At 41.8% G+C, this 15834-nt stretch overlaps 1 protein-coding gene across 1 annotated transcript in view; it reads right to left on the bottom strand.

Moving 5' to 3' along the window:
* slc9a1a (solute carrier family 9 member A1a) overlaps positions 1-9798 on the bottom strand; it is an 80308-nt gene extending 70510 nt beyond the window's left edge. Inside the window, exon 1 of the mRNA XM_079836734.1 lies at positions 8808-9798. Coding sequence (XP_079692860.1) covers positions 8808-9072 — 265 coding nt within the window. The 5' untranslated portion in view covers positions 9073-9798. The remainder of the gene's footprint in view (positions 1-8807) is intronic.
* Between the last annotated feature and the right edge of the window lie 6036 nt (positions 9799-15834).

Consider the following 15834-nt stretch of genomic DNA (forward strand, 5'->3'; position numbering starts at 1 on the left):
TTACAGACGTGACGTAATGATTCAAAGACGAACGCCGCCATGCTCAAATTTCCAGCGGAAACCCACCAGCACCACTCAAATTATAACACATTATTTATTACAAGTGTACCATTGTGAATCGGGCAAAGGAGATAGTTATGAACAATGGTTGGTTATGACAGGGGTTTTCAAACTTTATGATGCCAAGGACCCCCAAATATGATGAACCTTTATGAGGGACCCCCTTCCTAAAATCCCTCTATTTCTATGTACAAAAAAACATTTAAACGGTTAGATAAATAGTAGGGATGCCACAATTCTCAATATAATATTGAACCGTTCAGTACGGCCTTCACGGTTCAATACGCGCCTGTGAATTGCGGTTTTTCGGTTTTGCATTTAATTAAGTATTTTTCTACAAATTCTATAATTTGCCTCCAATCCCAATACACTGAACACCGCGACATACATTCACATCACACGTTAGTGGTAGAGTTATACTCACGGAACACTATAGTTATTCACAATCATGAAAGTTCATTATTTGCATGCGTTTTAAAGCCTTGCCGGCGTGTGCGCGGTTTTAACATGCGCTTCTCAGAGCGCGCGCACTAAACGCTTGTCAAACACGTGATTACTGGACTAAGTCGTCTTACTGCGCTAATACTGTCAAATACACACAAGGTTTACATAAACACAGTCGGTTATGTCTAAAGAGAAAGTAAAATCGGCGCGTGTATGTATTAGATGCATGCAGGTCTTACACTGACAGCAGCGCAGCCAGTGAACACGCTGTCCTTAAAGGGACAGTTCACCTCTAAAATGATGTCATTATTTACTCACTCTAATGTTGTTCCAAACCTGTATTCATTTCTCTTTTTTGAGTGAACTATCCATTTAATGTTAATACAACAACAAAAGACAAAGAGAAAATCACCCACTGCTCTTGACCGAAAAACTTTAATACAGTAGCTTTAATAAGAATCAATGTATATTTTATAGTGAAGTCTATGTAGCGTTTTATTTTTACATTTATTCATTCAATTTCATACTTAAATGCTGCTGTACAGCTCTGAGCTGCCAGTGTAAATCATATATATATATTATATTATACAATACACTAGGAATGTGTACAAGGTTTTTTTTTAAGTAAAGTTTTAAGTTTAAGTAAGGTTTTTAAATTCTTTTAAGTAAAATAAAGAAAGAGTATTGCAATTAAAAAAAAAATCTTTTTTCTCCTTAACCTCTTGCTGTTCCTGTCGCTTAAGAATAGAATAGCAAAAAACTGATGTAAAAAGCCATCAGAACCGAACCGAACCGAAAACCGTGGTTAAAAATCGAGGTGTGTATTGAACCGTGGACTAACTGTATTGTTGCATCCCTAATAAATAGTAAGTGTGACATTATAAATACAACATATTGTTTCCCAACATAAATTGGCTATTAATGTTGCATGTATAAACCCGAAGAAGTTCAATTAAAAAGTATTTGTATAAGCAACTTTCACAATAAATGTATTCAAGCAGCTTATGTACTGTGTTAAGAAAACTGCCTTACAACCCCAGTGAGCGAGATAAAGGGGACTCTAACGAGAAAAACTCACTAAAGATTAGGGGTGCACCGATCCGATATTAGGATCGGATATCGGCCGCGATACTGACAAAATAGCTGGATCGGGGATCGGAAAAATTAACAGATCCACAAGCCGATCCAGGTGTTTTTTTCCGTCGCAGCAGAACCTACGTCATTCGTCAGCTTCACGTGTGTCGCATGCTAGAAGAGACTCGGCTGTGTGGAGGAGATATTTCACGCTTGCCACGCCAACTAGTTCGTCGCTGTTTCGAGGGTATTACTGCAAAGTAAGGGTCTTTCCTGCATTGACATTTTTTTGACGGCCAAAGCCTAATTTGATGAGTTATTGTGATTTACGAGTGATGTAGAACAGATGCTGCGCTTGTGACTGAGTGACAGAGAGACCGACCAGAGAGCTCCTCCCCCGCGCGCGCTCTCTGGGTCTTCAAAATAATCAGTGTTCGCTCTCATATTTCACATATTAATCCAAATCAAAAGCTCGGAAGACCGAAACCATGTTGCACGTGACACATTCGGACAATTTTGTCCTTGAATTATCACTGGGTGTGAATTGCGCTCAAAAAACATTGACTCTTCTCTGACCAGCTGACATAAAGCATACTTTCAATAAGCGGGAGACAAATTATATCCAGTTATGAAGTGTTTTCTGTGTGTTGACATCTTTCGCGATGTTCTAACAGACGGGATTCGCACACAACGCGTCTGCTAATGTCCGATTCGTGACCTAATGACTCCTTTGAACCGAATCATTTTAACGACTGGCCAGAACAACTGATCTGTCCAACACTGAACTCATGAACTCAGTTTATTAATTTACTCAGAACGCAACTGAAATGAGAACACAAGTGTGCTTACCCATTTTAGCAAGAGTGGGTAGTAAGAATTATCTTTAATTATCAACAGTATTTCATCTTATTTCTGTTGACAATGTGTAGTAAAATAAATAGGCATAGCCTACAATCATTTAATCTGGAGTGAGGTGAAACCAGAACAAAGTTGTTATTAGCTAGCTGAAAATTTTTATTAAATTGCATATGGTAGAAAATTAGACTATTTGTTAATTTGTAATGCTACTTTTTAATATTGATATGATTATATACCAAAACAATTATCTGTAGTGTAAAAAATGTTTGGTAACTGTCAGATTACTATTGTATGTTTGACCAATACACTGTTTTTTGTTTCCACTGCTACATTTTATTTATTTAAAGAAGTTAGATTACATTCTATTTTAGATTTGAATGCACAATTGTTTTTTAAATAAATAAGAATTCAACACCTTACATACATCTGTTATTTTGTCTTAGTTATGTTTAGTTAGTAAAGTCTGGTGCCTTTAGTCTCTTCAAGGAAGGTATGAGGTGGAAGATATACAGTTTATTATTAATTCAACAATATATCGGATCGGTATCGGGTATCGACAGATACACAAAGCCCAGGCATCGGTATCGGTATCGGGACTGAAAAAGTCGGATCGGTGCACCCCTACTAAAGATACAAAGCAAACATATACAATTCTGAAATGTATACGGCAAGAAAGGAGAGCAACATTTAGAAATGAAACCCTTAGAATATTCGGTAGACTTTATCCAGTTTTGCTTTGTCTTTTTATTCTCTGAAATTTTCTGGGGACCCCTTAGAACCTTCTGGAGGACCCCAGTTTGAAAACCCCTTGGTTATGTACTTGCTCAAAACTTTATTTTGGATCATTTTTAACAGCAGCTATAACTAGACTGACTGCAGCAATTACCATTTTGTCAGAACCTCTAGTAAAATACTGCTATTTTGTTTAGTTGTCTGTTCAGAACCCGGCGTAAATCATGATCTCTATTTGAAACAAAACAAAAATCATGATTCTAAATTTACCAAGATTCGTGCAGCTCTAGACGCCTCACAATGAAAATACGCTCCTGCTGAGATTGAGAACTGAGATGTCGCTAAAACAACCCTGCGAGGCTGAAGAGAAGACCGCTTCAGATTCCTGAGAGGAGAAAACAACCGTCATGGCAAGTAATCTCTCGCTTACAACACATTCTGAAACAGGAAGAAGCCTGAAATGCGGCATTTGCACATACCATACCTCATCTTCCCTCTTTGCCAGCATGTTCCTCTCATCATGCATCATACGACTGCTGTATTTCCCCGAAACATCATGATTCTCCATTTCCACTCAAACCTTTGACAACAATCGGCACCTCATGCATAATGTCACATTCATTTCCCCACCAATAATAACAACTCACTCAGGAAGTTATTATATATTATGCCCACCCCTAATCGAGCAGGCCCAGTGCACTTAATGATCAGTACGTCCAGGTGTCTGGTTGACACTGTCCACTAAGGTATCATTCAAAGGCAAGGCATGTAAGAATCTCAGGTTACCACCAGTCTCAGATGGCACATTGGCACACCAACAGACAGTCTGATGCATACATGCATACAAAAACTGATGCTGGAGCCCACGGAGTACCACTAGTCACTGTACATGACAGTTGTAGTCGGGATGAACTGCAATCAGGACTTTACACTGACAGCAAAAGAGAAACACTTTTCTGATGACTGTACACACAAAGCGGGATGCGCGCAGAGATTTGAGCAAAGCATGAAAAGGAAATATTTACACTGGTAAACTGAGTAGCATGAGAACAGAAGAAACGCCCCCTGGGCACAGAGGGTAATTTAAAGGGATAGTTAGGGTAATTTAAAGGGATCACCCAAAAAAGAAAATTGTCATTAAAGCCCTGCATGGGCTCGCACCTCAGTATATTAGTGATCTTCTTGTCATGCACAATGCCTCAAGATCCCTACGCTCTTCTAATCAACTTCTTCTTTCTATTCCGCGCTCGTGTTATAAGACTAAAGGTGACGGGGCGTTCTCAACTCCTCGCAGTCGCCCTCTTAATATTAGATCTTCCCCCTCTGTTGCTACATTTAAATCATCTTGAAAAGCTCACTTGTATTCTTTATGTTTTAACTGATGGTGTAAATCTTTTCATGTGCCCCCAAGGTTTAGATCAAATATGTAATTCTGTTTGGATTTTCTTGGTTACAACCTCGGTTTTAAATGTGCTTTGTAAATCAATAAACTAAACCATTAATTTCAACATCTCTAATCGCTTCATAAAATTGACCACTGCAGTCACATGGATAACTTTAATGATGTCTTGCATAGACTGTCAGAAAACTCACAGATTTCATCAAAAAGATCTTCATTTGTGTTCTGAAGATGAACGAAAGTCTTACAGATGTGCAATGACATGAGGGTGAGGATTTAAAAACAAAAAGCTACATTTTAAAATCAATCCGGGACCTAACCGGCAGCCAGCGGAGAGAGGCTAACACAGTGATGTGCTTGATTGTTGCAATTAATTGTTGTGTGTGTGTGTGTGTGTGTGTGTGCATGAGGCTGCATACGTGTGATGTAGCCATGTGCAGTAATATTGAAATATGAGGATGACCGTAATCAAATTTAATCGTGAGACCGGTGATGATTCACACTAGGGCTGCATCTAATGACGATTTTTTTTCTACTGTCGATTAATCTATTGATTATTTTTCCAGATTAATCTGATGATTCTTTTTTACTGATTATTGTATTTCAAAGAGGGTAGTGAATTTGTATATTGTTTTAACATGAAATCAATGAATGATGACAATATTAATTGTATTTCAGGAAGGGTAGCGTACTTAGTATTAGGGGTGTCGAAATTAATCGTTTCTTCGAAGAATCGCGATGCAGACGAGGACGATTCGGTATCGGTTCAGTAATAGACCGTAACCGATTATAATGTACTGACTCTTTTCTGACGTCATTTGTCACGTATGTGCTTTGTCGCGGTAGCATACAGTGGCAGAGGGAGGCGAGACGCGAGAAATTAAAATGCTCCAACTACTTTAAAAGCAGACATCTGGGCACATTTCGGCTTTTATGAACAACCTGGTAAGCAGGACCTGGAGGACACACGCTGTGTGTAAATCAAAGCTTTCTGATTTATCAAAACGATTTCATTTACACTTGGGCACACCGCAAAACGGATATAAATCCAATCTACATTTCCCGCACTATGCAGATTTAATGGAGTTCTCGTCACCGAAAACAACAGATGTGAGCTGCATTTTATTGATCCCCATTGAACCGCACAGCTAGCCTGGATGCCAGCCGAATTTAGCCCCGCCCACAATTTTTTTTGCTCGGGCAATTCGGTCTGGACTCGCTCCATAGAGGAGTAATTATGCGAACAGAAACTGTTCGGACCAATGAAATTGTCAGGGCGGGCTTTAGACGATGATGGACAGATGATAAACAGTAACGTAATCATCCATGTCATCGAAGGCGCTTGGGTTGAATTTGCTCTTATCCTAAACGGAGAACTTGTTCGTATATGCATTCACCTTCACTATTTCTCTCAGAAACGATGATCGTGTTGGTAAGTACTCTGTGTATCCTTAAATAATTTTATTACTGGCAAAGATCGTTTACACTCATCTTTTTCTTGTAACGTTACTTAATCCAGCGTGCGTGCAGACAGGGTTTCCAAGTGTTTTTGCAATGTCGCGCACAATTGCTACTCAAAACTATAGCCCAAAACAATAACTTTCGGGGTGTTCTCCGGAAAAAATGGCGTTTGGTTGGCAAAATATGTTATTTTGGCAAGGTTGCCTGCTAAAATTCGCATTCCTGGGTTTATATAATCACATAATTGGGGTCGCTTCAACCCGCGGACATGGAGAAAAACACGGACTTGGCAACACAGTGCAGTTGAGTTCTGTTGACATTTGACAACTAACGTTACGCGTCGCTCCGTTGCTCTGATTGGTTGTGGGTCTATCCAATTGAGGTCTTTCCTGGCTCGGTTGAAACACGCCCCATAATCAAAGCTCAATGGAGCGGTACCAGACTCAAATTCTGACTAGAATTGAGTATGGCCACGCCAGGCTACCGCACAGCTGCTCGTCTGCGGGATGCGTGCTTCAGTAGCGCCATCATATCTGGCTATGTCATATAGCCCATAACATGCGCTCACACGTTATTTTTTTTAGCACTGTTGCGAGGATCAAAATTTACAAATGTGGTTTTAACAACCAGATGCATTTGACTGTAATGCTGGCCAGACCACCTCCTGAAGTGGCTTTTAGTATTGGGTGTATTTGTTCTAAACGCTCCTGTTGTGTTCTGTGCCCAGACTTTAGTTTTGACTGTATTGAGCGCAGACCTCCTCCTGAAGTGGCTTTTAGTATTTTCTATTTGTTCTAAATGCTCCTGTTGAGTTTTGTTTGAAACATTCAAGAAGCGTATTTTCTTTGAGCAGGTCAAATTAAAGGTTCAGTTCATTTAACTGACTGACAAATTTGTATGAGGATGCAGTGCACCGTCAATGCACTGTGATATCGAATTGAACCGAATCGATGGCATGATAATCGTAATCGAACCGTGAGACCAGTGTAGGTTCACACCCCTACTTAGTATGCCATTTTATAATGAAAGAACACAAGAAGCACAGAATTATGTATAACTAATGATACTATTCATGGAAATGTTGTTTACTATAATAGTTGAGTATGATTTACTTATTGATTTGTGTCAATGGTAAACGAAAATGCACTTGCATTTATCTGCAAAAGGTTCACATACAGGAGCTTTCAGCTTAGTGTTAATGTATAACTAGTCGTCTATTTTGAAGATATACGTGCGCATAAACAACTGGCAAAGCATCATTTCCAGACTAAAGCTGCCAGAAGATTTTGCCCAAACTTCAAAGACACATTTAAATGATTAAAACTAGAGGCATATCTTAACTTTAATGTTACTGTAATCATGTAAACTACCTATATAAGGCATGTTATATATGCATGTGTGGGACAGAGGGGAATCCGGTCGCATTTGCAGCAGATATATGCTGCCCATAATAAATCAAAGAACGAGACGTACTGGGGTCGGAGAAGAACACTGGAAAATGTGACCGAATGGACAATATTCGTCTGTATTTGCAATACACACGCCACGGTTAAGCTGCGCGAGACGAACACTGGCAGTGTGAAAGCACAACGGGCGCGTGCTGCTCCCGCTCTCCATACAGAGCGTCATTGATGACGTCGACGTGTCGTTGCAGCCCTAATTCACACCCCTAGAAGCGATACGAGTGCTTTGTTTGCACCCCAAATTTTTTTTATTAAACTTTATTTACAAAATATTAATCTCAGATCTGCTCTCGCATTAACACAACACGCATGCATCGCGGTACTCACATTAATGTCCGTTGGAGATTATTATGTAAATAAAGTGGTATTGTGTTTTTTTGCACAAAGCACTCGCGTCGCTTCACAAAATTGAGGTTGAACCACTGGAGTCACATGGATAACTTTAATGATGTCTTCACTACCTTTCTGGGGCATGACAGCGGTAGTTGCGTAGACGGTCAATGGAGGGACAGAAAGCTCTCGGATTTCCTCGTTCTGAAGATAAACGAAAGTCTTACAGGTTTGGAAAGACATGAGGGTGAAGAATTAAAGCCACAATATGTCATTTTTCACCGCTATATGTCACTTATTCAAAGCAAAGGTGTAGCTTGATGTCTTGATTCCGTGGGGCTTTTATTCTGTCGCAGTCGCTGCTTCTTCCGCTCGTGTGTGTGTGGGGTAACGCAGCACTGTTTTATCATATTAAACACATTTGAGTGTGTTGAAAGTTATGTTATAGTGCTACTCCGTGAGCGGCGACTATGAGACACTTGTTCACACTGTAGTGAGCTACATCGATATTAGGAATGTTAAAACAAGAAAAACTTGCGGTAAATCAAGAAAACCAGATTTAAACAATAAGACTAACTGTGTTGAGCTGTATAATGTTCGTTGATTATTGTATCCAAACAGTTGTTCACATGTCTAATAAAACACATCATATAGCCTATTAAAGCATCCTTCCATGGTTTCTACAAAATAAAACCAGAACTTGAGGGTAACACGGGTCATGTCGTATTGGCGAAATAAAAAATTCTGGCTTAAATTGTTAATTTCTCTGGAAATTCTTGGAAACATTTGGGATGGTGCAAGTACACAAGTCTACAAAATATAACACTGTTCTAGTGTTTTTTGGATATTTTAATCCAAAAACTTACATAGTGTGCCTTTAATGACAGAATTTTCATTTTTGGGTGAACTATCCCTTTAAGGGGTCTCCATAGCAGACACAAACAGACAAATACAATGCCACTGAATATAAAAATATAAACACTCACCCAATTTCATCAAGGAAGCCAGCAGCACCCACAGTGAAATCTCAAAGGGCAGCCGGACGTGACCGTAATCAAAAGACAGAACCGGGAACATCTTCTTGGTGTGATTGACGCCGTTATCCGCGCCACCGTGACCCGACCCGTGGTCCTGGTTGTTCTTGGGTCTCCCGTGACCGGTGCCCACGTCTGGAGAGTTGGCGGCCCCTCCGAGGGGCATCAAACTGCCCACCAGGAGCCCCAAGACGATAATGAACATCTTCAGCTCCATGATAGTTGTGCGTTTCAGAAAATGAGAGGATACACGGATATTATCTGACTGATACTTTAACTAGCCCTATAGTGAAGTTTCTTTTTAACCGACTAGATAGTTCCTGGGTCATTTTCTGACTTCGGCTTGACTTAAATTAAAATGTTCTTGGGTTTCCTACTTCCTGGCTCCTGTAAAGCACCCTCTCCAGGTGAAGCCAGAGAAAACCAGGAAATATAGACCGGTGTGTGTGTGTGTGTAGGCTATCCCTGCACATAAACCAGGAAATATATGCGGGTATATATGCTCAGATACATATGAACTACACTAAAAGAGCTGATGTTCAGTTTCTTCGTCCTCCAACATCCTCATCCTCATCATCAGAAACACTGCATAGAAAAGGACACTCAATGACAACTCCAAAACACTCCTCATCGGTACAGTCCAAAGGCTCAAATCACGTAGTTTTCTTCATGTTGCACGTTTGCCCTTCTGATAACATCTCAACCTGCTATCCTGTCCCGACCACGGACCACAATAAAAGTCGCTTGACACGCTTCAACTCTGAATGACGTCGCTGTGTTCGTGGTAGCGTCACGAGAGCTTTTCAGCGCTCCTCGAAGAACTTATTCGATGTCCTTTAGCGACACGACTGCTCATTTCACACACACCGACTCCTTTCTCCATGTCTGCAGTGCGTGATGGAGACCAAATATACGTCCAGCCCTAAAAACACACCCTTTGGGCAGGTTTTGAAAAGTCAATGGGAGGGGTCTCTTTCTTGGACTGCAGCGGCATCCAGTGGAGAGGAGGGTCGCTGGATTCTTACCGTCAGGGTTGCCAAGACCTAATAATATCCGTCTCCAGTAATATCTGTCTGCAGAGCCAGTTTCACCCCAGCATGTTTCACCCCAGCAGTTTTGCCCGCGCAAAAATTATTTAATTATTATTTCTTTTGACTAAATCATGGTAAATCATGCTAGAATGTGGTAAATCGTGGTAATTCATATTAGAAACATGGTAAATCATGCTAAAACGTGGTAAATCGTGTGGTAAAATGAATTTGGTAAATCGTGGTAATTCATACTAGAAACATGGTAATTCATGCTAGAATGTGGTAAACCGTGGTAATTCATAGGCTACTAGAAACATGGTAAATCATGCTAGAATGTGGTAAATCATGCTAGAATGTGGTAAATCATGCTAGAATCATGGTAATTCATACTAGAAACATGGTAAATCATGCTAAAATGTGGTAAATCGTGTGGTAAATCATACTAGAAACATGGTAAATCATGCTAAAATGTGGTAAATCGTGTGGTAAATCATGCTAGAATGTGGTAAATCATGCTAGAATGTGGTAAATCGTGGTAATTCATACTAGAAACATGGTAAATCATGCTAGAATGTGGTAAATCATGCTAGAATGTGGTAAATCATGGTAAATCATGCTAGAATCATGGTAAATCATGCTAGAATGTGGTAAATTATGGTAAATCATGCTAGAATCACGGTAAATCATGCTAGAATGTGGTAAATCATGCTAGAATGTGGTAAATCATGGTAATTCATACTAGAAACATATTAAATCATGCTAGAATGTGGTAAATCATGATAGAATCATGGTAAATCATGCTAGAATGTGGTAAATCATGCTAGAATCATGGTAAATCATGCTAGAATCATGGTAAATCATGCTAGAATGTGGTAAATCATGCTAGAATCATGGTAAATCGTGAAAGTGGTAAATCATGCTAGAATTATGGTAAATCGTGAAGGTGGTAAATCATGGTAAACTATGGTAAATAATGCTAGAATCATGGTAAATCATGCTAGAATGTTGTAAATCATGCTAGAATCATGGTAAATCATGCTAGAATCATGGTAAATCATGCTAGAATGTGGTAAATCATGCTAGAATCATGGTAAATCGTGAATGTGGTAAATCATGCTAGAATTATGGTAAATCGTGAAGGTGGTAAATCATGGTAAACTATGGTAAATAATGCTAGAATCATGGTAAATCATGTTGGAACGTGGTAAATCATGAATGTGGTAAATCATGGTAAACTATGGTAAATCATGGTAAACTCTACTAAATCATGGTAAACTATGGTAAACCATGCTATAATCATGGTAAATCGTGAAGGTGGTAAATCATGGTAAACTATACTAAATCATGGTAAACCATGCTAGAACGTGGTTAATCATGCTAGAATGTGGTAAATCGTGAATGTGGTAAATCATAGTAAACTATGGTAAATCCTGAAATTATTCCCTTCCAGTGCTGTAACATGCATCTCTCTGTAACATGCATCTCAACGACATAAACTCTCACGACGAAATGCGCATGCGCGGGCAAAACTGCTGTGGGGTAAAACTGTAGTTGGGGTAAAACTGCGACACTGCAGTCAGACCCTTCTCCCAAGACATGTCGAATTGAGGAATCTTTAAAGGGACAGTTCACAAATGAAAATTCTGATATGAAAGGTCCCGTTTTTCCATTTTTTTTTAAAGCTTTGATTGTGTTTACAGTGTGCAATATAACATGTGTTCATGTTTTGCGTGTAAAAAAACAGTATTTTTCACACAATTTACTTATCTGTATATCGCTGTTTTCACTGTCCTAAAAACGCCTCGATGATTTCCTTATTCTATGAAGTCCCTCCTTCAGAAATACGTAACGAGTTCTGATTGTGCCAGTGGTTCCCGTGTTGTGATTCGACAGCAGCTTAGCGCACGTTGCCCGGAAAGGTCACGCCTCTTACCATAACGGGGAGATGCATGTGCTCAAAGTACAGCGTCCCTGGCCAAACAAAGGTGATTTGACTCCGGGATGAAAATAACAGCGTCTCGACGACATGGCGACAAATGCAACACTTCCTCCTCTCCACGAGGGAGAGCAACAAGACCACGCCCCCTTTTTTGCGTATTCTTGTGGGCGGAGGTTAGTCAACAAACTGTTCTACTGACGTCATTAAAGCAGGATGTACAGGGATGTAGTCCAAACCGGCTGTTCGCTGTAGGCTTTGAAAGGGAACTTCTGTTAAATCAAATATCTCGCTTGGCATTGAACTTTGAGCTTTATAATTTTACAGGTATTATATATGCTCCAACAGCAACATTACACACTAACTAAAGTTTGAAAAATGGGATCACGAAGAACAGGACCTTTAACGCAAGTAATCACCATCATGTCGCTCCAAACCCGTAAGACTTTCGTTCATCTTCATAAACACAAATGAAGATGTTTTTGATGAAATCTGAGAGCTTTCTGTCCTTCCATTGACAGCTATGCAACCACCACTTTGATGCTTCAAAAAATTCATAAAGAGATTGTAACATGGGCGTTGGAAGCAAAATAAAATGTGGGTGGATCCTCTCTCAGAAAAGAAAAGCTGGGTCTTGTCCCACCCGCATACAATGGTTCCGACGCCCATGGTTTGTAAAAATAATCCATATGAATTGAGCCCAACGGGTCCTGAAAAACTTTCGGTTTCGGGCTAATGTTTAATGAACAGCCTCAGGTTCGGGTCGGGTTCGGTTCCCTTTCGAAAGGGAACTCGCGCTGCGTCGGAAAGACGCTACGGGGAACGCCTCGGCGTGACAGGTGTCTGAAGCTACTATCGAATCATCGCAAAGTCTTTGACCGACGTCAGCCCATGACGTCATCAACATGCGACCCGGAAGTATAAGGGTGCCTTGCCAACACAAACACATATTTTTCGTCTTCAGGGACTGTCTGTTTGAAGCGGTACTGCGGATCTGGTAAAGTAGAAAACGAATATGAAACGCACAGAGAAGAAACAATGTTTCAGGAAGTGTGCTGACCCGTGTCAGAGGTTTCTGACACCGGAGGACACACACACTCTGTGCGTTATTTTACCTGGGTGAAGAGCAGGCACAGGCAGTTCTTGAGGGAGCTGCCTGTGCAAACTGTGAGCATTTTCCACTGAGAACGCTCCGCTCTCGTCTGGCCCTCTTCTCGAGGGAGGAGGGCACAGCATCTGGTGCTGCCGATGTGAGTCCCGCTCGCGCTGAGGCAGAGCGGCGACGCACATCGTGGGGTTCCCAGATGGAGCTCGCTGATCGTCTTGAGAGAGGCTTTGTTCTCTCAGGTGATCTGGCGGCTGACGAAGGTGAGCTGCAGGTTGACGTGGAGAATGAGAGTTCTCCGCCGAGCTCTGCAGCGAGTGCTCTTCTGGACGGGCAGGAGATGGCTGAGGAGGGTGGTAACAGCGACCAGGATCAGCCTGGACCCTCTCAGCCACCCTGTCCCGCGTACGCTGAGCTGTTGGATGCTATGGAGCACGCTGCAGGCAGGCTGCGGCTGCCTTGGCGGCTCACTGGGGGAGAGATCGCTCGCGGCAGACTCTATGATCGATTTCTCCCCGGCCATAGACCAGCAACTCAGACAAGCCTTCCATTCCTCCCAGACCTTCATGCTGAGGTCCGGGCAGCATGGAAGAACCCGTTGTATGCCCGCATCCACCGACATCAGCGAGCCAGCTTCGCTGATGTTGAGGGGATGGGTGAACATGGGTAACATTGGAAAGTTCAGGGAGGCGAAGACGAGCTCAGCTGCATTCAGGACTTGTATACCGCTGAGATCCGCGTCCACACCCGGGCAGGCGGGACCTGGTCCTTCACAGCTTGAGAGCCGTAGGCAGGACTAGAGGGTTAGCGTCTCCTCTCGTGGCCCGCAGGAAGAAGGATCTGAGGGAGGTGATCCAGGACAAACGCGCCCGGCGTTGGTGATGGATCACTTCCCTTGAGGGCGTTTACATCTTAGCCCTCTCCTTTTTCCTTTTTAATGTCTTTTAATGTCTTTTAATTCCCAGGCGCTTCTTACATCAGGCCTGAGGCAGGCCTGTGATGAGTGGAACTATGTTCTGATGGCCCGCTCTGACTTGGTTAGTGAGAATGCCGCTTTCAGGCATGCAAGGGTGGTAGAACATTGCAGTGAGAGCGGCGTGGTGAGTCTTCGCTCTACGTGCCGCAGGTGAGAGTGGTCATTTTTGTGTGTAGTTTGTAGTAATTCTGTCTCTTCTGTGTGTTTACTAGAGACTGATGCTGGAGCTTCAGTTGGGCATTTTGCTTAGTTGGCCTAGGTTGTAGGGTTGATGGAGGTGCCTCTGGCTGTTCACTACGTGAATTTGAGCCTATATACCATCCCTGTGTATCAGCCTCCACTCACGTGAGAGTCACACGGTCAGAGCCAGCCCATTTTTCTATGTCTGGGTGCGTAGCAGCTGCGACCAGGTAGCTAGCCCTAAGAGGCCTCCTGTGGGCGGCCCCAGTTTTTGTTTGAATTGGTGTGATATGTTTCCCAGAGACATTGGCTTTGTGAAGACTTGTTACCAGCTAGTAGGCTCTACGGAGCCTCCCTGAGGGCGGGTCCCCATCAGTGCAATGGGTAGTTATTAGTCAGTCAGTGGTCTAACTGTTAAGGTTTTCATAGCAGTCAGTTGTAAACCTGCTACCAGGTGGTAGGCCTCACCAGGCCTCCCTGGAGGCGAGTTCCAGAGTTGGATACTCGGGTAGCTAGCATGGCTTGCTATCAAGTAGTAGGCCTTATCAGGCATACTTGAAGGCGAGTGCCGATGTTTTCCACATCCAGACAGCTAGCCTGATTGGCTATCAGGTGGTAGGCCTCACCAGGCCTCTGTGAAGACGAGCCCCCAGGGTGAAGGCCCGCCCAAAGGCCCGGTCACCCATAGAGCGCAGACGGGTAGAAGGAACAACTAAAAGACCCGAATCTTAGGAGGGGAGATCTCGTCTAGGTGTGTAAACAGTTAAAAGTTTGGATAGGTAATGAGGCACCAAGCCATGAAGGGCCTTGTAAGTAAGCATGAGAATTTTAAAATAAATCCGAAACCTGACAGGAAGCCAGTGCAGTGACTCTAAAACTGGAGTGATGTGTTCGCTAGGCCTGGTCCTTGTGAGAATTCTAGCAGCCGAATTTTGCACTGACTGTAATTTATTTAAGGTAGTTTTAGAGACACCAGCCAGAAGAGCATTGCAATAATCAATGCGGGAAAATACAAAAGTATTAATCAACTTTTCCGCAACCGAAATGCAGGTTTCCAGAAAGCTTGTGGCTGCATTATCATCTGGTTTTGTGTGGATGTAGATCTGAGTGTCATCGTAAAAATGGAACTTAAGACCGAGGGATCGTAAAAGCTGGCCAAGAGGGTAGATGTCCATGCTAAAAAGAAGGGGGCTCAAATTGAACCCTGTGGTACGCCAAATTTAACTGAACCAACTTTAGACTGACATCCATCAAGGGAGATAAACTGACGCTGATCTGAGTGATAAGACTTGAACCAGTTTAATACAGTGTCCGTAACCCCAAAGATGGTTTTCAGACGAGTGAGTAACAGAGAGTGATTAAACGGAAGCAGGTTAGTGTAAAATAAAATAAAATAAACAAACAAATAAAGAAAATTCTGTCTGCATTTACTGTCGTTTCAGACCCATAGGACTTTCTTTCTTCAACAAAAATACCAGTCATATTGAAAGTGAATGGAGACTGGAGCTTTGAAATGACAAAAAAGCACCATATTAGTCAATTATAGTAAACCATTGATGTATGACTTCTGAAGTCATGCGATATCTTGAATAAACACAAATGTATGTATTTACAGGAAACATTGCTTTCTGCCGTTGCTCTCTAATTAAATACGGCATTGTTAACTGATTAGACATGAATGATTGTGAAACATGATTCCTTGCATTTATAGGCTATTATTTGAATGGATAGAAAGATTTTCAGGAAATAAC

The sequence above is a fragment of the Gobio gobio genome, assembly GCF_949357685.1.
Source record: "Gobio gobio genome assembly, chromosome: 15".
Taxonomy (NCBI): domain Eukaryota; kingdom Metazoa; phylum Chordata; class Actinopteri; order Cypriniformes; family Gobionidae; genus Gobio; species Gobio gobio.